Raw genomic sequence first — 22,103 nt, 5'->3', positions numbered from 1 at the left:
TTTCATGTTCAGCGCTCAGCCAAAAGAATAATGAACATTTTCACCGTACGTGGTGAACACTGAATATTATCAGTCAGGCCCTAAGACAGTATAACAGAACAACAAGAGATCTTGTTCCATGTTTGAGTTTATTATTTGCAAGTAGAGCAAAATGCAACTGTAATTCTCACTCTCATGAAAGGGGCAAACCAAGCAAACAAATGAAGTTACTCTTATCTCTCTCACAAGACTTGACAAAACAAAACAAAAAAACTCTTTCTTTAAATGAACACCAACTTGAATACCAGCCTAAACATATAGCAAAAAAACCCCTATGTGCTACTGTAAGAACACAGTCTAGATCTAATATAAAATCATAGCCATTAAAGTTCCCTGATATGATTTTTGCACTAGCCCTAGAACAACTGAAATATGAAATGTATCAAACAAGTGACAAAACAGAGGTTACTACATTTTAAACCATGGTATTCTGTATTCTAAGAAAATATTCTGCCATGATAAAGCCAAAAGGTCGGCACTGTTCATCCTCTCAGGGGAAGAAATCTACAGCAGTGGCTTGTATACACAAGAAATAGTTTCTCTCTGTTGACACTATCATCTCCTTCAATCTTGATATTAAACCACAAATATTTTTACTGAAAACAGAAATAATATTTTCTATCATTGTCTTGGCTGGCACCTGCTCCAGCTGTTGACCCAGAGTTCACCAAGTGCACGCAGTCCTAAGGACTTCAGGGCACTCTAGTGGACCAATGAGACAAACATTATTGCTCAACTCTGCTAGAGATAATAACTAACCTCTACCTTCAGGTGACAGAAAAAATATACAAAAAGCACATACTGTGTTTATAACACCAGAACATGTACACAAAAAGAAGCAACAAGGAGAAGGGTTTTATTTAGATGTCAGAGGTTAGAGGTTTTAGCGCTTCATAGACACTTATCTGATGGAGGCAATGCCGGTATTATATGCTGCAATCATTCATTGAGTTCTAATTGCCCCCAAAGCCACTGCTGTGGCTGTTCCCATTACTGGTACCAATAGATTAAAAAACATACTAAAAGAATCAAAATGGCTAATTGCAGTGAGTGCAAAAATGAAGCCTTTAACACATTTCACTTTGCAGTCTTAAGAAAAGATAAAAAGGGAAAGCAGATGAGGAAAGATGCTGAACTCTGAAAAGGTGAAAGGAAGTTATTTCATACAAGCTATTTGTGAGCTGTTGTTGGATTTGGGGAGGTAAATGGAAACCTGACTTTTACCCAAAAAAATTAAATTATAAGACTTCATCTAGCTAGATCCTAATTAAAGGTGTATTTGACTGAAAATACCTTATGATATAATACATGTTAACTGAAATAACCCTGTTTAAAATGTTGGACAAGTAATATTTAGCCTTAATATACTATATTACAAACAGAAAATGAAGAACAAAGGACTAGCCATCAATGATGACCATCTGCATAATGTCACTATGCAAAAGGAGTATTCAATTTAAGAAGAAATGTAATTTCATTTTCTCAAATATTTTAGTCAGGGAAACTTTTACATAACCTGTAAAACTTATTAGAGCACCAGGTAAATTTGCAAGATTAAAAATAGTCTACAAAATAAAACCTACATTGGGATAATATATTGAAGTAAATGATGGTTAAAATATGCCAAATAGTCTTGATTCATTGCATGAAATGGACTTTGTTACATCTAAGAACAACTTTAGGTAAAATGAGGCAGATTTATTTAATGCAATAGACTATCATATGTTGCCTGACACAGCAAGGAGAAGCAACATTAGCCTACATTCTTCTTCTGAAATCCTGTTTAAATGGAGGAAGAGTATTCAGTGTTTATCACTGTGAATAGCAAAGACAAAATTTTTAAAAAAAGGAAAAAATATGTTTATTTATAGGGCAAGATGGCATTTGAAAGACATAGCTCTCTTCCCTCAGTCCATATTTTGAGCTGGAAATTAAACAAATTAGTTTAACATTAATATAATCTAAGTTAATACATTTGTCCCAGTGATGTGACTGCAGATTTGGAACACATGGATAATCAATTAAGCTGAATTTGAAAAGAAAACGGATGATAGAGATTACACAACTACATGTATGTAAAATGGTGAAAAAGCAGACGTTTTATTTTAAAGTGGGAGAAAGTGTTTAAATGCATCAAAATAGCAAACACATATTGCCCAGAGAATTTTGATTCCAATTACATCAACAGAAAAGTTTCAGTTTTACTTCATATTTCCAGCCAAAGAGACTGAAAACAAAATGAACAAACACAAACACATGCACAGCCTCGCAGCAACACAGACTGACCTCCTCTGCCTGGGCTAAGGCAAACATTATTTTAAACCAAGAGCTGAATTTTAGCTGACAAACAGCCACACAAATTTCCTGAAACAGAACCAGGGACTAATGAGGTAGGAAATGCTGTTTGGCTTGAACTGCTGCCCTAAGAACAGGACACTCCAGCTGAACAAAAATTTAAGTCATTAGGTTCAAGGGTCATTAGCTACTTGTCCTCTCAGACATCCACTTAAAACTGCACACAATGAAATATATCAGAATCAGAAAGCAAAACAATTCTTCTCTTTTTACATGAAATAAAATAAAATAAAATTTTTTAAAATGTTGTAAACTGCCTCTATTTTCCAAGGCTATACTTTTAATTATGTGACATTTCATAGAGCCACCACAGCTAAAAGGCAGAGTTTTGTTTCTAAAAGCACACCAGTTTTGTTTCTAAATCAAAAGACCACATTCAGGATAACCACTGGAGATTTCCAGAGGTATGTATCTGCTCTCTTTTTAAAAACAGGTTCTCAAAATCTATAGTGGCACATTGAACAGCAATAGAAGAGAGATACTATTTACATTTTAAAGCCCAGACAAGTTTTTTCTCAAACAGCAAACACACACACATACACACATGCTTTACTCCAGGCACAAGTTTGACTCAAGTGTGTCTGCCTTGTTGTCATAGATGAAGCTAAGCAATACCCCATGTAATCATATGTAGACCTGGAGCTTGACATCTCTATTACCAAATTTCAGGAAGCATCCATTATCTAGGGCATGACTTCTGTGATCCTTAATCCTATCTCCTCTAACACCTGTGAAAACATCCAGCTTGCCATGACAGCTTCCACACACAGAACAGATTTCCAGCTCACACATCAGAAGCATGTTAAAATTGCATGGCACTAACTTCTGTTCCACTTAATATCAAAATAAAGGGATACTGTCCTTGAAATGGGAAGAGGTTGCAAAAAGTGGCACCCTGGGTCAAACAGGCGAACAATGGGATACTAACCACGATCACAGGTACAAAATTTGTTTGCAAGAGACAGGTCTCTAGAGGAAAAAAACATGTTCGCACTGCCTGTTTTCAAACTTCCCTTTCAACCTTTACATTAGACCTACACACATGGGGGCTTTTCCTCTTTAATCCACAGCAACTCTTTTCCTTTATCTGGAAAGCTGGAGGTTTCATACCCTGTTAACCTTAGATATAAATACTGACTGAAAGCAAAACCCAGAATCCATTCCGAGAGAACATCAAGGACACTGCAGCAGTTCTGAGTCACTTCGTGATGACAAAATGAACCAAAAAAAGAAGACATCTGCCCCCAGGTCAGTAGAGAAGGACCTACCTGTCTGTTGTGCTCTTTTGGGGTAAGTCTTGCTGCGACTTCTTTCAATGCTCTGGTCAGGCCGCGGAAGCTGCACAGAGGGGTCTCTGGTCATTCGCAAAGATGTTTTTCCACTTCAAAACACAATAAAATCATGAGAAAATACTTGGGACAGTTATCCAGCAGGATCCTTAGACTGAAAAAAACCATGCTGTTAACTTCTCATCCCACTTCTGGTTCTCCTGTTGAGTGGCACTACCCCGAATTTTGTTTTGAATCAGTCACTGGCAAAATCATCAATAGATTGTGCCAACCACTCCTATATTTGGCATTTCCAAGTGGAGATATGCCACTAAACAAAATACTTTTTGTTAGGAATAGCTTAAGGTAGCATGACCTTTTCTAACCTAGAATATTTTAACATACGACTTTCTTAAGTAATATTACTTCTTCCTGAACTTTTTCTGCAAGTTTCCTCCCAGGAAAACATGTTTAATATTGTTTACACATATTTTATATTGTTCAGTTCCAGTCAGTCAGGGGCTACTCCTCTGGCATGTGGAATGACACCCTAAAAGACTGCAAAACAAACTGCAATAAAGAACTCTCACTAGCACAGCCCCAGATGACAACAAATTGAGTAAAAGTCTTGATTCTTGTTTACAGTAAGGTTTTTCTTCACTGCACCATTGAATTAAATTATTAAGTTTAAATAAATTCTTTTATACTCATTTTAATATTCCTCTCAGTGTGACTAAACAGAATATAGTGGTCATGACAAAAATCTAAAATTCATATTCCTCCCCAAAACTCCACATTTGTTTCTGGAAACTTACTGCACAAGAGTAGTAATTGTCACTATTAATTCCTTAACACCTGAGGTTTGATCATTGTGAAGTAAAATGATTTTACTAGAAAGTACTAAGCAACTATACAGGAATTGCTTATGTAGATTTTCTGAATTATGTGAATAGACTCCATGAAATACTGATAATATTTTCATCAGTAGCCCATCATAGATATTCAGCACTGCAGAATTTCAATGTTTTCAAAATTATAAAAGAATTGAAAGACAAAAAAAAATCTCAAATCCTAATTCTACATTACAGTATTGATGTAAAAATACTTTTTTTGTTTATGTAGTTAGTTTATAGCATGCTATCAAGTTAGCCAGAAAACTCATCTGCTCAACTTTTAAGGTTGGCAACCATGACAGTACTGCAAATTCCAGAAGCAAGTGTAACAAACATCTGGGAATAGGACTTTCCATCCCCACTAAGACCTCCAAAGGATCTGATCTTAAGACAAAATAATTGCCTTCATGAAAACTGTCTGACACACAATGAGAAGTCTCTAAAGGATTTAACAAAAAAAAAAAAAGGAAGGAAGAAGAAAACAAAAAACATACAAACAAACAAAACAGAACAAACACAATACCACAAGACAAATGAAAATATTACAGTCTCCCCACTTACCCAGAAAAACAATGGGATTATGGTTTCTGCTCTGAGCTAATGATGTGTACAGATACACAACACTGTCACTGCTTTTGATGACACAGTGGGGGACCAAAGACAAAAAGGGAAGACAACCAAAATTGTCAGTTATGACTATCACCCCAACATGGCACGCCTGATCACTTATCACCCATGACATTTATTAAAACAGGAAGATGAACTGAACTGCCACACTAAGAGCAATAGCTCAAACACAGTTAACTGCTTTATGGCATGTTTTTTTTAATTGATTGAAAAGTTTTTGCCAGTACAAAGCTTTCTTCTCCTCAGGACCAGTGCCCTGCTCCAATCTGCTGAAGTGATCCAACAGAAAAAACTCATCCACAGTACGCTGGCAGGAATCATTGAGCTCCTGCCCATTATCCCAGATGGGGCAATGCAGGCCAGGATCCAGTACAAATACAAAAGGCAGGACAATCATTGCCCTGTTGTCCACAGCAAGGAGAATCTTTCAAAGCTTAGAGCATTGAACATTCATCCAATATTGTCACCTGTTCAAGTCAGAAAAGATAGACACTCATTTTGGTATTCCCCAGCTGTCAAGAAAACCTCTTTAGGACATAAACATAATTTCAGTACTTATAAGGAGATAATGATTTAGAGAATTGTCAAAGCTGCTCCCACTTTGAATACACTATAGCAAGCCTCCACCCATTCTGGGGATCTGAAGAAGAAACATCTGTCCCAAAATTTTCAAGCTCCCAAAGACAGTCTGTTAAAATGGCCCTGATTCATCTTTCATCTTCAGAACTATTCTGGGTAGTGGTTTTCTTTTACTGGAAGGAAAGAGGAGAAAAGGAATGAAGAAGGAATGAATCGAAGTTTTAAACAATCAAAAAAATTCACCTGTACCGATGTTTATAACCTATGGATCCAAACTTGCTGACTTTTCTTGACAGAGAGTTTGATTCATTCTCTGACACCCTGTGTAGTTTGAAAAATAAAGTAACAGAGTAAGTTGCATAGATAGGTCTGAATTATAGTCCCCTTCCCAAGTCAAGAAAAAACATACAAATTTGGGCTCAAAAAAATATTATTTTTTCTGCAAGTTCCTCTTCATCCCTACCTCTGGACAGATCCTTACGGGGCTGAGAGTCTCCCAAAGACACCTGTTTGTCCCCCCTGTTTTGACTACACATCTCTTTATTTCAGAGTCAAGTGTAAATTACTGGCACCAGCAGCCTTTCACCTAATTTTGGAAGAAGACAAATCCACCCTGACACAGTAGTGAGACTGCAGGAGGGATTCCCAATTCACTCATTTACAGCACTGCTAAAGGCAGCCCAGAGGATTCCATCCACCAGTTCCCAGTTAGGCACCTTAGCGCATTTCTCTTGGTGTATTTTGCAACAGTAAACTCAAGTGCTTTGAGATGTGCAGTACGGAGAAGATTTTATACACCTCAGTAAGTAGGCAAAATGTTATGGAAATTCAATGAATTTGTATTAAAATATACATATATATTTCTGTGCATGGTAGAAAATAGTAATGTCTGAATTCCAAAGGCCTCCCTCAAGCCAATGCTGCTACAGAAAAGCTGATGATCAAATACATCCAAATCTATTTGGCAACTTAAATCCTGCCATCTTTCTGATAAAGTCTACTCTACACAACCTGAAGTACTGTTTAGAAAAGAATGGTAACATAAAAGAAACCACCAAACTACAAAATTTTAAAAACATTGTTTCACATCACTATAAGAAAAGGTGTTGGCTTTTAAAAGCATTCTATAACCAAGAGCACAAATGTGTTACCAGGCAGCAAGCCTTTGTTGCACCACTCTGCGGGTACAACAAGGCTCTCACTCAGTGTAGTGGCCCTAAGGGAAACACAACCTAACTTCTGCATCACTCACCTGAAAAATGTATGATGCTCTACACAACATTTCCAGAGATGTTTGCATGTGACCTTGTTACGTGCTTCAAAAAAGAAGGAAGTTTCATTGCACTAAAGACAAAACAAAACAAATTAATGTTCTTATGGGGGATCCTGCCATTGGAGTGAATCTCATTTACTGAACACAAGAACCAGCCATTGCATATCAGTCCATGCAAGAAAAGAAATCAGCACAAAGAAAAGCAGGTTCTATAATTCTGTAGAATTCTTCATTTAAAAGTGTTTTTCTTTTTGAAAAGCAGAGAAAAGAGATTATTGAAACATTCATGTTCCTTTGTTCGTTCACATCTTCTTCCCTAAAAAATCACAAGTTTTCCTAATAAAACACAAGTTGGTTTTTTTCCAAAAATTATGTTTCGGATGTTTTCTGAAATGGCAGCTCAGATGTCAATCAAAAATATTCTGGTTAACAGTATAAAAAAAGGCAAGAATAAATGAAAGAAAGAAAGGAGCTCAGGATCTGTTATAAACAATTATGAAGCAATGACAGAGGAAACACACAAAACAGGCCAAGGTAAACCTGAGGGGAAAAAAATACTGAAGAAGGGAAGAGTTTTCTTTTTTAAAGAAAGCTAACTTCAGAATAATTCAAAATGCTAAGAAAAAGTTGAAAGTCTTAAAACCCAACTTAAAATCTCTTAAGGAAGCCAACAAAAGCCAGAACAAAAGCATATGCACAGCTTAAAAGCCAATCTCTGGAAACTGGTAGAGAAAAGAGAAGTGGGATGCATACAAACTATGAAATACTTCCAACAGTAAAGGAGAAGCAACAGACACATCACAGTGCTGGTTTTCAACAAGCAAAACACTCAGATGTGTTCCATCTATTTTTCACTTGGTGAACTCAAGCACTTGGTGTTTCAGCTGTGATTTGCACGAAGAATGAGCAATCCCAGTGATGTCAGTGTGAGAGTTCAGCATGGCATGACACCCTCTGTAACAAAACTGAGTCTCAAACCATTTCATCAAGGTGTGAGTTACAAAGGAGGTGTGATTCACACCACCTTCAGCAGCTGATTTTGAACAATCTATGTCCCTGCATTACTTAAATTCCCTAGTGTCATGCGTACACAAGTAAAAAGCTCAGGAAGTTTCTCCCTCTCCTCATTTACTGTTGTTTATTATTATCTGCAAGCACCTTGCAAACTGTGAATTAATTCTCTATGTTCTCTAGAATTCAAAATTTCACCTATAACAAAAATCCAGTTATATCCCCATTAACAGCTGTCAAGCAGCCTCACAAAATCACAAATTACCTCCTCAAGCAGCTTTTCCTTCACCTTGAAACAAATAACAGCAAAACAACAGAATTTTGCGCTTGTGGTTAGAATAATAGAGATCTAATTCCCTGACAAAAAAAATAAATATCATACATGAGTTTATTTTCTCCCATGCCTTATTTTAGTTAAATGTCTGGCTGGAACAGTGCCATGGAACAGGCAAGGAATTAAAATAATTCTCTGGTCTTCCATCAAAAGCACATTTTACTCTCCATGGCAAGAGAAAATAATACAAGCAGTACAGTAAGACAATGACCACCAAGAATGTTGAAACCTAGGATTCATCTGATACTGCTGTGTATATAATAAAATTACTTTGTAGTACAGAAATAGAAATAGAAATATATAGGTAAATATATAGGTCCAATAAATATATTCCCAAAGTTTCTCAGGTTTGACAGGGATCATCATCTCTCTGCAGGATTCACAAGTGGTTTAACTTATAGACAAAATAAAGGCTTCCTGAAAAATCTTGAAAATAGTCAAGGAGAAAAATCAATTTATCATGGACTCTTCTAGAGTAACAACACTGCTCTTTCTCCTCTGATGGCTAGAAATAAGAGTCTACCCACTGAAAAACCATAACGCATTTTACGTTGTAAAACTTTTACAGAAAACATATAAAGTGGTGCTTTGCATTTGCTTACTTTGCACATAGCAGAAAAGTAGCTTTGGATTTCATTATTTGATTTAAATTACAATTTCTATATTAGACTGTCATCTCATATGATTTCATATAAACTCACACAACTGTACTCATCTTCAAAAGGATAATATCAAACTGCATTGTAGTATTGCAAACTTGATGCAATATGATGAATCAGTTTAGCTTCTGTTAGGAAATAACTCAATGACTCACTTTTAATATGCAGGATCTTGCTCCTTCTTTGTTCACTCCTACTTTTAGGCAAAGAATCCTCTGTTGCACTTAAATGTATTTAATTACATAATCTCAAAGGAAGGAGTTTCTGGTATGTGGGAAGGGAGAGGCAAAGAGAAGACAGGAATGATTTTTTTCTTTAAAGAGACTTTCTAAAATAAGGTGTTTCTGCCATATCTTACTGTTAGACCAATTTGAATGCCACTGGCATTCAACAACAGTGGGGAAAAGCTGGGGGGAAAGTTCTATTCCTTTGGGGGAAAAAGTTCTATTCGTCCATTTTGTCTTCTTTAAGTCACAGTTTCAGAACTTTCCCATACACAGAACAAACAGCAGGAAAAAACATTAAAATCAGTAAGTGACAATAAGAGGGACCATATAGTTATACTGCCATTTCCTAGAACGATCTGACCAGCAAAGATTACTGATTCCATCATACGAAGGCATTATTTTCCAAGGTAGAAGAAAGTTCACCCTAGCTGGCAAGAAAAATGTTGATGATGCTGAAACACCTAAACTTAGTATTCAGCAATCAGTGGCACTCAGGGAGGGCAAAAAATGGAAGGGCTGGTGGGGGGGGAGGTGGGATGAGGATAATGACTCTATAGATACAATTTACCAAAACTTTCTGGAATTCAGATCTGGAAAATGAAACAATTGCCTAAAAGTCATAGGACAGACCAACAAGCCTTCTGATAACACCCCCAGGCTTATTTATTTATTTATTTGAATTTGAAGGAAAACCGTATGTCTGAAAACTACGGCCTCACAACTGATGCTTGGTATAACTCAATAGCACAATTAAATTGTGCTATTGAGAGGAAAAATTGTGCTATATAGAGGAAAAAAAAGCCTAAAACACTCAATCCCATCAAAGGGGAAGCAATTCATAATTCTTTCACCATTTCTCAGCTTATCTGGGAATTATTCTGTAACTTACAGCAACCAAGTCCAGTATGACACTGCTTACAGGACAGCCAGGTTTAGGACTTCCTCCATATTCCTTTTAGGACTATTTAAGGCTTGTAAGAGTAGTGATTACCCTGACAATTTATAGATGCCTATATAAAAGTAATCAGTACTGAGAACATCAATACCTTTCTGGATTAACATTTCTCCCCCAAGGGAATGAAATTATTTATATTAGTAAAGCAAAGATGGCCTTTCCTGTTAAGACCATGACCTTTTGTTCCCAATAAAAGACAACATTTTTAGCATTTTGAACATAGCAATTTCCTACAGATAGTTAGGGTTAGCTGGGTGTTTTGCTTATTATTCTCATATATCTGAACCAAAAGAAACAAAGACCTATTGTAATTTTACTAATTATTTATAGGAAATGACACTTCCAAAGTAATTCAGTGCTCTTTGGTGCAACACAAGCTTCTCCTGGCTACTCATCCTGCTGCTTTCAGAGTGCCCAGTGTACTAAAGGTGAGGCACTGTAAATCATGATCTCCTTCCAGAGCAGTCCTGGCTTCTGCATTCTCTGGTGATCTCTCTCCTTTGAGCCATCTTGGTGTCTGTCTGTTCTTTCAGGAAGCCCATTTTGCTGATCAAACAAGTAGAGAAACCACTTATTTTTGTATGGTTATTTTCAATCCCATCTGTGACTTGCAGGAGCAAAGGAGGGGCAGGAGGATGGGACCAGAGGCTGCAAAAGGCCCTTGCAGCAATAACCAAGCTGTGGGACTGCCTCCTCCTAACCGTGACGAGGTACACACCCTTTGCCAAAAAATGTGAGGACGAACATTTAAATATCTAACGATTAGATATCCTTCTTCTTTTAGGTGCTTTGAAAGCTTGTTCTGCAGTCTCCAAAACATGCTACAGCTCATACTGCTAGTACCTCACCACCAATTTTAACCAGAGGAGGAGAGAGAGACTAGCACAGTGGATGCAGATAGCTTGTCTACACTACAAACCTATACACAGATGGACAATGAAGCTCTTCCCTGGTTTATGGTGGCTCCCAGACCAGCCAGAAGACTGATCTGGCAGGGCCTCTAAGACCTCCACTAGAGAGCTGGGAGTTGGAACAGTGCTGCACCCTAATACCCATGCCTCTCAGGTGGAAGATTAAAAGCATGTTACAAAACCCTTCAAAGGAGACAGGTCAGAGGGGTCATTGCTCTGTCTAAGCACAGAACACGTCTGGAACTAGTACAAAAGTTCAGGAGTGCTTGGTAAACAGCTTCCTGCTTGCTTTGCCTCGCCAGCCTGATTACACAGCTTTCAGGCTCAGAGATGCTTTGTGCCCAGCTAGCTCAGCTCCTAGGCAGGGCAAGCTCAGCTCCACCTGGAAGAGAAGACACACACTTAAAATGACAGCTCTTCTCTCTGAGGGCCGGAATACCCCTTGTTCTTGGAGCTCATGGATTACTCCCAGGATAAGAGGCCACTGTCAGCAGATTTACACTCATTGCAGGGAGAACTGAACCTGCCCACAGAGCAAAAATGATTCGAGAACCACCGATGCAGAGCAGGCTTTAGCTACCTTAATTTACAAGACATTTATGGACTCCCAGCAATGCAGGCTCAGAAAATGAAGAAGAAAATCCCAAAACCACATTAGGAGCCATGCCAGCACACACACCCCTCCTCCCAGTCACAGTGAGCACAGGGAGGGCTAATGCTACACAAGGAGGGATCTTGCCCTGTTACAGGACACACTGCACATGTAACAGGATTATTAACACTGAAGCTACTGCTTCAGAACATAATTCTTTGCCAGAATAATTATTCTCAGGCACATACCTGGGTACCATCAGCTCTAAATTCCAATAGGAAGCATTCTGGTTTTATATATAGACATATGCAGACAAATCACAGCTTATGTAACAAACAATGTACTATTACTGGTTATACAAGATCAGTCTGTAGGAAAATGATACCAAGTTGGCAATTCAAATTGAAAAAAACTGTGTCAGTTGCACGTCAACATTGAAACAATCATATCTTAGCTTCACAGCAATTACAGCAATTCAAAAACACTAAGGAAGAATTAGAAAAAAAGAAAGCTGACAGTATCACCTTAGTGTCAGTGAATTTAATTTTATGCAGGCTTTGAACCAATCTTACAGTCCTTCTATGATGGCTCAGAAGGCAATTAAGAAAAGACAGGAAAACCCCCAAGCAACCAAAACAAGCCAAAACTGTTTAATATGATATATTAATATCACTGAGCTTCTTCACCTCCACCCTTTTATTATCACTCTGAGTTAAGTGGGTGCAAATGCAAATGATGGAAAAGTCATTTGCAACTCCTAAACCATAAGAAAAATCAAACCACTATTTTTGTCTGGAAACTACACATAAAATTAATTTGACTTAAGAGTGAGAGTAACATATCTTCAAATCCTGTTCAATCTTCCCAAGAAGCTGCAGGAACTATAAATCAAATTAGAAGTTCCTGGCCGGAATTTGTAACTCAAGACAGAATACAGCATTTGATAGGGAAAAGAAGGGGTACAGCTGAACCACCTTATTAACATAATTATTTTTCAGACTAATGACACTTATGAGAAGCAGATAAAAAAGATAAAGCATATATACAGTGTTTTCTGGACTATTTAAAATAACAAAAAAAAAATTGTATTTATACAAGTTTCAGCCACACAAAAAGGGGAGGATTATGTACTTTGGACTTGCATCAGTGGTTGGTATTGTTCCTAAAGAGTCATTACCAATTTCACCTTGTGAATTCATCTCAATATGGAAGACTGCAGAGGAACACACAAAAATGTGGAAATAATCTTAAACTGCACAGATTGAGAGATTGTTTTGACTCAAAAATGCCCAAATTTCAAGATCTCTTGAAATAAAAATTGCAAAATTCAAAAAGGCCTTTCTCTTACAGGAAAAATTATGAAAGCAAGTGTTTCGCTCATTGAATTCTTTCTGTTTTGTGAAACAGGAAAAATAAGAACAGAAGTTTTGCATAAACCCTGCTAAAGAGTGAAATCATTCATGTGCATGTTCAGACATAGAGCAACTGAAGTAAAAGGCTCAGTTACTCCAAACAGCACCGGGGTGCAGGGAACAGCACAGAAGTACTTGGTACCTACAGGCAAAAAACCTCCTCATCTCTCATTCCTGCCTATTATCACATTTACATTCCCAGCCTACACAGTCTATCACAGCATGTTTTTCTCTGTTTCCTTCCATGTCCCTAGTTGACAGAGAAATCTAGGAAGCAGGCTGTGCTTCACATGGGGAATCACAGGAGGTATGCTGGGCACCCTTTACACTACTCACTTCCACACAGAGCATCCATTGTGACCAAGCTCTGTTTTGCTGGTGGAGAGGGGAGGGCTTTGGCAGCCACCTGTGTTACTGGATTGTTTCCAGTAAGGTTGCTCCACTGGAAGACATGCTGCCAGGAACTGTGCACAGGCTTTAGATGAATTTCTTAGTTTTCTAAGAAATAAACTTCTTTAATCTTCAAAAATTCTTGGCCATTTTATGTCATGTTCAGGGAATGTGAACATGTGAAACCCTTGCAGGGGAAGGGCTCCTCATTTCATGCTGATGCTTAGAGGTGCCAGAGAGGACCTAACGCCTTTATAGCTCAGAATTCACAGCATGGATTCATGCAGGGGTACAATTAAACACTGAGTCAATTATTAACACCACTGAAAAAGAGCTTCAGTCTCACATGTCCAGGGATGGCCAAATATGAAAGGCATTATTTTGTTTATGAGGGGGCAACAGCAATTACCTAAGAGAGAAAACATATAATACAAGCAAAATAGTGAAAGATAGAACCAAAGTACTGATGGTCATGCTTGTACACAACAGGAACAGGTGTGCAGGAAAAAAAATATGAGGCAGCTAAATATACAGGATTATTCTCATGGAAGAGATATGAAAAAGTACAAGAGGTTACACTACAAAACAGAAAAGCCAAAGCAGCTTACTTTATTGTAAGACACTAAGCAATAGCATGTTCTGCTCAGTAAGCATCAAGTTTAAGAAACGTGAAGCAATGTAAACAAGAAAATGAGCAGCCATAGGTTTGGCTGACACAGACAACAGCGGGGTTCAGGTAGTCTGAAGGTGTGGACTTGTACACTTAGACTGTCATCTGTCAAGAAGAACAGATGTCCATTTCCACCCACCTAGTCAGAAATACACAGACTCTTCTGGCATGGTTGAAAAAATGTCACACCAATCCCAGCAAGCAACAACAAAGAAGTTACCACAAGCAACTCCATCCAGGGGGAGAGCCTTGCTGGTACTAAAGGCACCAACAGCTTCCTCTTCATGAGCAGTGAAAGGTGACAGTCAGTGTGAATAAGGGGAGCTGGTGTGTGTGGAAACATGAATAAAACCCACCCTGCAGAGAGATTTTACAACTTATGGAAAAGAAAAACGCTCAGTTCATCCAGAAATAATCTGCTCTGTTACACAGTATTAGCTCCTTCACTTTATGCCATAAAGTTCAACTTAAAGGCATTGGAAAACTCCCATTATTTTTACTTCTCCTGAATCTCTTCTGGAGCTCTCTACAACTAACTGGAACAGACATTCCAGACTTAGTATACCACATCTGATACAAGGAAAATATTAATTCCCTGGGCAGTAAAATTATATTACAGGAGGCAGGATGGAGTGAAAATGGTGTATTTACTCTCCTGTAATATACTCATGTGTCACATGGGAGGACAAAGTGATAGCATTTATTAAAAAAAAAAACATAAGAGGAATAAAATAAATTGGTGAATCAGATTTTTTTTGAGTATTGGAACATACATGAATACACTGATGAGCTTTTCCTCCTCTGTGTAGAACAGCATAAATTCTTATGACAACTTTAATCCAGAGACTGAAATTACTGCCTGCTTATTCCAATATATAATTTTGTTCAAAGTACCCCCAGATTGGTAAAAAAAGGGAAAAAGATTTCTCTAAGCCATTTTGGCCCTTCCTGATCTTGTTCGGATATGAAGTGCTATAGAAATACTTCAGATTAGTATTAGTTGCAAAGGCAAATTTAGTGAAGGTACACACCCCTGTACTTACTGTTCTACCCAACAATTCCTAGAAATACCTGTCAAGGCTTGAAAGTACCAAGTTCTGTCAAAATGTTTGCCTTATCACAATGGTAAGAGTTCACCAGCCGTCAATATTCACAGCCTCAACTTTTCCAAAACCTTCCAGGTTTTCTACTCAGTTTGCTAAGCCTTTGCAATTCCATATGGTTAAAAGAAAACTGTGGAAATGTGGCATGAAAGAGAAGCTATAGCTTCATTCACTTCCAAGCAATTCACTCCGAGTCAAACTCGGACTTGTTTGTACATGAACTATCACTCACCTTTAAATGAAACATGGTGAAAAGTTTTCCCAGCCTTCCCCCAGCCTTTAAATAACACTCCTATTTCAACAAACACACCTTCAGAAATAAAATTCCCATAGATTGCCACACCAAATATAAACAAGTCACTTGGGAGTAGCAAAAGAGAGATTTGCCAAGACGTCTGCAGAGACACCAGAAATGCTGTCCACAACAGGAGCAAGACAAATGCCCTCATGGAAAGACCATGGATGAGACTGACAACCATTACAAGGATGAACAAAAATGCTTAGATAAAAAGTAAAGGGGATTTTTGCCAGCAGGTTAATATAATTTAAAACTATTAACTACAGTCCTTATGAAACTATAAACTTTCATGTTCCAAAAAGACATGAAAGTATTTTCAAAACATATTTCAGCTAACTAAATTTTTAACTAAACCAGACAGCAAAAATCACAAACTGACTGCAACTATGTTTTTTATTGCATATCATTATCTTTTCCTACATTCTCAACAGTCTCCTCCTCTCCCTATTCCACATGCCTTGTAGGAGATAATTTTTTTTTTCTTTTTTTTTTCTTTTTTACTTACTGCATCTTAAAACCTCCTCTCTTCCTATCAACCTGCTGACCTTGCCCCACTGGAACCAACATTTCTTTCTCTCATATGGTCTAAGTGCAAAGTGATGTTAAACTCTGACAAATGGGTTTCAATCTATACAACGTGGCTCCCTGTTTTGTGCCTGAGAGCTTTGTGAGGTTCCCTTCACCTACATTTGGTTTCCTACAGTAAATTTCAATAAAACCAATTAGATTTCAACAGACACACTAAATTTCCACCTTCATTAGATCTAAAATTATTTTTTTGATCTTTTCAGGCCTAAATGAAAACTTACATCTTTTCCCAGGACTCGAAGTTCAAACTGTGTTTCCTTGAAGTGAACTTTCGTAATTCTAGGCCTGTAATATTGAAAAAAAAAAAGACAGACCAAACTTCATGACCTTTTAATTTCATGTGTAGTAAGATATAAAGTTGTATACATTTGCATACAAAGACAAAAAAAAATTCACAGAAGATTTATTTTTCAGGTATGCCCTAGATGTCAGCAGACAATTAGTGATATGTAAACATTTCAGCATGAGTATGGTAAAGGTGATCTATCACCTGGAGTATTAAAAAAATCTACATCATCCAAAGAAATATTAATAATTCTATGTATAATTTTTTGATACTGCTATGATTAAAATTTTAAATAGATACCACAAATCGTAAACATCCATACAACATTGTTATTGCTTTAGTGCAGACTGCACATTTGAATAGTACATACCAGAAATACTTTCCTACTTGCTTTTTATTCTTGTAGACAACAACTCCTATGGGTGTTAATCCTAAAAAGTATTCAGATTTGTTTTCACCCTAGAAAATAAAAATCTATGTCATTCATACAGTTACAAGTAGAATCACAGTATCAGTGAGATCCAGTGAGAAATTCATCCTGGTGACTTGAATATACTGTTTCACTCTGTACAAATGGAAAAATAGTACTTGATCTAGTTATGAAAGCTTCTATATGAAAATTTGTAGATCTGGGGGAAAAGAGGCAAGAAAGAATGGCAGTGAGAGAAAAAGAAAGGGAATTTCACACCATGGTGAAAAACAAAAATACCTCTTTTTCTGTTTTCTTACTGAATTAATTTTTGCTATTTGGCAAATGGCCAAAACTCAGAAACTGAACTCCTTATTCAGGCATGAATGCAATAGATATCCCAACTTTCAGCTGAAAGTAAATAGTGATTTTCTGACCTATAATACAATCACACAGCTGCCTTCTCCCTCCTAAAATAGTGTCAGCTGCTGCTGCCTCCAAGTGAAGTAGCTCCTTTGGGAGAGTCAAGCATCTTTTTTCTTGTTCAGAAAGGGCAATGGTATGCAGGGAACAGCCACATGCATCAACTCCTCTGAAGGAAACCATTCCTGAAGTCAGAATACAAATCTCAAGCTGCACTGGGTGAGAACAGGGTGAAAGCCCTGCTGCTGAGTAGCAGAAGGTCCCCACCTCCCCAGTTCACAGTCAATAACCAAAACCAGAAGCAGGTTACAGCTGAAAGAGTGCAAACCCTAGTGCATGAGGTTAAAAGAAAGTCAGCTGGAAAAGCTCATTCACCTGTCTACTTGAGGCAATGAGGAAAAGCCCTGCAAGTCTAAACCAGTGGAGCATGAGCAGCAGAACTATCAACTGTGAGAGGCACTGACTTGAGACACTGTAAAAGTGTCCTGTGTGATTACAGGGCTGGCAAAGGTCAAGCACACTTGGCAAGCTCTGCCTGTGCTCCTCAGTGAATTAACTGCTAAAGGCAACTTTACTTTTAATGTGAACAAGGAGGAAAATAACTGCATCTCATCATGTGTGCAGTTTCAGTCTCAAACGAGGGCTTCTGCTGCTGATGCAATTTAAGTAGGAACAAAGATGTTCACAGGTTACCCAGGCAGGGATTTCATTGCACAATAAAAGCAAGTTATGAGGCAAAAAAAATTCCACGCTGTACTAATTTAACATGATTTTGTTGGATCATATTGGATCTTGTTCCAGTAACTCCCAATTTTTCCACTGGTGGGAGGGGAACAAAGCCTGGGATATGAATATAATTAAGCCATAGGTTGCATTAAAAGGTACTTTATATTGCATGCCACACATTTTTCAGAGGAAACACATATTTAATCTTCAGGTACTATCTTGATTTCTTTATTTTCTTTCAAATAATTTTACAAAGTACTGATATGTAACTCAGAGAACTATCTATACTACAACTCCCCATTTGAACTCCTGATTTTCTTTTATTCAAAAAAATGCCTGCCACAAGCAGAATAATTCAAACAAGATAGAATGATGTTTTCACCAGGAGCACATACCCTCCAGGTAATGACTTGGATCCAGTCCCAACATACATTCTTTTGTCCCTGACAGACAAAAGAAAGGGAGGGGTTTTTTGAGGCAATACAACTTGCAATGCTGCATGATACAACATGGGAAAAAATGGAAACATACTCTGGATCTTTAGCAAAACCTCGACAACAAATATTTTAAAAAGCCAGATATGCTACTGCTACTCCACCCTAATTTTTGCCATGGTATTGAAGAGGTTTCAGGACACATTTGCTCTTTTTTAAACTTAAATAATATGCAAATTCTTCTGTCAAAAACAAAGGTGATAATCCTCACTCATGTCTCCTGACACTTGCACAAATTACTTCTTTTCTGTCTGAATTGTTTTTATCCAGAATATAACTCATTGGGTTTTAGAGGCGTAACACAATCACACCATTTGATCTGAAAATCATTAGGCTTATATGAATAACTGAATCCTCTCAGTCTGTAAATATGTGTTCCTTTGCATTTCTTGAGTAGTGTTCCCTTTTCAGTTATCCTGTGGCAAAAAAACTACATAAGTACTGTTTCACATATTAGTGCAGTAACCATTTTTCACAGTTAATACTTACATAAACAGGATGGAGATCCACCCCATACATTTCCAGAGATTTGGCCACACCTAAGTAGTTCACTTCTGCCTCAGCAGGAACTTGACCCCTGTAAACACAATTATTTTTAAGAATCTTGTCATTCCAATCAACATATCAAAATAGATAATATTATTAAATATAGTTTTCTATATGCAGACCTTCTTAGCAGTTTTTTAGACTGTCATGGTCTTTTCAACTCTGAACTTCTTATTCCAGATAACACTAGATCTCTAGAGGTCTCCTAGCACAGACATATATGCTATCAGATATATAATGTTTGCCTAATGTACTGCCTTTTGCCTTTTCATTGCTGCCACATACACACTTCACACATTTCATTTTCAGGCTTCAATAAGCAAATAACTTTTTTTTCCCAATAATTGCATTATTATTAATAAAGCAGAATAGAACGACTGGTTGGGGTACTATTCCCCATGGAAGTGTTGAAGCTTATGAAAGCAAGGTGGATAACTTCAGAGAAATTATTACATTCTCCATAAAATCTTGCCTACAGTAAGTCACACCAGCTGGTAGCACGCAGGTCTGCTGTGTTGAAAACAAGACTTGGAGTCTGTCTCATGAGATTAGCTATTTCAAAGATCCTGCCTGCCTTCCTAGCTACAGATATCAATCCATCAGTTTAAAAGTACCACTGGCAGGAAACAACTGGGAAAACTGGTAAGGGACATATCCTGGCTGGTAGGAACATATTTGACATTACTGAAAAATAACTTATTTTCAAAAAGACCAAAACAACTAAAAAAATTCAAAGCATTATCCTCAGAATTTAATTTGCTCTTTGCTTAGTATCTGTTACTGATACAAGAACAAGCTTCTTTTTTGTAAGCCTGAAAGACCTGAAGTCATGTTTTTGTTTTCACTTCTTTTTAATACTTATCTGAAAACAACTGGACTGTTTTGGGAAAGTACAGTACATCTTGCAAAAATATCAGCTCAAAAAGATGCATATCCTGCTTAATCCTGTTGGTTTTCTTGGGAAATACTTCACTGGATGCGCTACCTTTCAAATTCAAGGTGTGAAGTAGAGCATTCTACATTCAACATTTTGACCAAAGATCTGGAAAATCCTGCAATAGGCACATTCACGCTTCTTGTGTCACCATTCTCTTTAGCCTAGAAGGTGCCATCCAGTTTTTCCCAACTTTGTGTTATGGCTGACAAAGAAAAAAGGACTTCCAAGGTCAAAGACATGAAGCAGCAGTGCTAGCATTAATGCAATACATATTTAAAGGTATTCAAAGGCATTAAAAATAACTTCTTTGTATCTGGGAGATGGACTGCTTCAGCTCATCTTATCCATGTAGCAGCACTGTCCCTTTTCCAGGTGCTCTTCTCTCCAAGGACTCCTGGAAAAGCAGCAGACCTGAAGCTTGTAAGAGAAACCCCTTTCTTCAAATCCCAGTAGATGTGTCATTCATTATCTGTATTCAGAACACGCAGAACACTGGATATTCAGCACATCAGTAATGTCACATCTGTCACATCTTTTACACACTTTTGCTGTAAAAATTTACTCTGCAGCCTGATTTTTAAATTTGAAGTCTTGCAAGTATATGTCAGGAATGTAAGCAAAATGGTCACAGGGGCTGCATTGTCTCACTGAATCTGCAAATAGGCTAAATACCAGTCCTGAGCAAAATGGATTATTCCATTACTGAATTAGTGCTAGAATACAATTCCAATTTCAACCCTGCTGCTAGTCTTTCCTTACTGACCAGGATTAGAAAAATGCTGATGCACTTATTCCTCTATTCTTACCTGCCTCTGAAAGGACCAAAAAGCTCAAATGTCAAATAATTTTTTTGAGCGTGTTTTTATAAATACTTTCAGAGTCATATATCATGTTTTAGAAACCGAATTTGCAAAAATATTGAAGGAAGCAAAGATGTGAGCCGGAGCTTCTGAAGGAAGCAGATGGAAACCAAAGGTAGAAGTCCTCCCAAAAGCAGATGGAGAAGCCAGAACACAAAGGGAGGAAGAACTGTCAGGGACTGAAATAACTCCCATTACTACAAAGAGTGTTTCATTTTTATCATGTGTGAAAACACAAACTCTCCTCAGCACCACACATCCCAAAACTAAAGCAGTCTTTGCCAGTGGGAATGACAGAGCTGGCAAAGTGACAGCCATGCAGCTGACACACACGCACTCGTTTGGATAGACAAAGGGCACCTGAGTGCCATTTGAGGCCCTAAGCAACAGTGAAAGCAGCTCTTAAAGCTAAATATCAGGGGCATTTTTGCTTTGCTTGTGCCCCACTGACAGCGTGAAGTGTTGATTCAATACACAGCAGCAGCTGACTTGCCGAGCACCAGTCTATTGGAATATGAATCCCAATATTACCAGTTAGATTGTGCCTGGGCCCGTCTGACCCTTGCTGCCAGGCCAAAGGCGGCAACTGTGGTGTATCACCCCAGAGACACCTTTAGCTTGCTGGAGGTTGCAGCCGTGCAGTGAACAAGTCCAGGCTTGTAGAAACTCAGTTTTACCTCAGAGGGAAGGCTTCAGGCTATGGTGAGGAGGAAGGAGACGGATTCTGTCGGAGGGTTAATATCCAGAGCTCTATTCCATGGTCACAGAGGTCCGAGTCTTGGTAACAGCTCCAACAGAATCACGAGCACATGGTCTGATTGACCTTTTAAGCTTCGGGGGAGGGGGAGGGAAGGGACAGGTGTGCCACCAACCAGGTGGGAGGGGGAGGGTCTCAAGGGACGAGGGACACCTAAACAGGCCAATGACCCCCAGGCCTGAAGGGCGTCCTTTGAAAGTGACGAACCACATGACAGCCTTACTGGAATGTTAATCCTGATTGACAGCCTAGCAGGGGGCCAGGGGGGAAGAAGAAGAGAGGTATTGGCACACCTGGGGAAGGGACTGGGAAGTCTAAAACAGGAAATAGGCTCACACTGCAACACCGGTCAGAGACAAATCTCCCACAGACTGAAATGGGCACTGTCAGCCGCACAACACCAGCTCTCCTGTCTGCACTGAGGGATTCTGTCTCTCCTCCAGCACCAAGTGTTTCCTCCCTCACAAGTGAGCCCCAAAGC

At 38.2% G+C, this 22,103-nt stretch overlaps 1 protein-coding gene across 2 annotated transcripts in view; it reads right to left on the bottom strand.

Moving 5' to 3' along the window:
• The window catches only part of EPB41L4A (erythrocyte membrane protein band 4.1 like 4A), a 116,408-nt gene that overhangs the window by 32,255 nt on the left and 62,050 nt on the right, over positions 1-22,103 (bottom strand). For both annotated transcript variants that reach the window (XM_058823389.1, XM_058823390.1), the window contains exons 7-12: positions 19,012-19,099; positions 16,841-16,929; positions 16,406-16,469; positions 7,014-7,105; positions 6,005-6,082; positions 3,663-3,775 (exon numbers count right to left, since the gene is read on the bottom strand). In XM_058823389.1, coding sequence (XP_058679372.1) covers positions 3,663-3,775; positions 6,005-6,082; positions 7,014-7,105; positions 16,406-16,469; positions 16,841-16,929; positions 19,012-19,099 — 524 coding nt within the window. The remainder of the gene's footprint in view (positions 1-3,662; positions 3,776-6,004; positions 6,083-7,013; positions 7,106-16,405; positions 16,470-16,840; positions 16,930-19,011; positions 19,100-22,103) is intronic.

This window comes from Ammospiza caudacuta, chromosome Z (genome assembly GCF_027887145.1).
Source record: "Ammospiza caudacuta isolate bAmmCau1 chromosome Z, bAmmCau1.pri, whole genome shotgun sequence".
NCBI lineage: Eukaryota > Metazoa > Chordata > Aves > Passeriformes > Passerellidae > Ammospiza > Ammospiza caudacuta.
The sequence above is the reverse complement of the archived record's forward strand: the minus strand, read 5'-3'. Positions and strand labels throughout refer to the sequence as shown.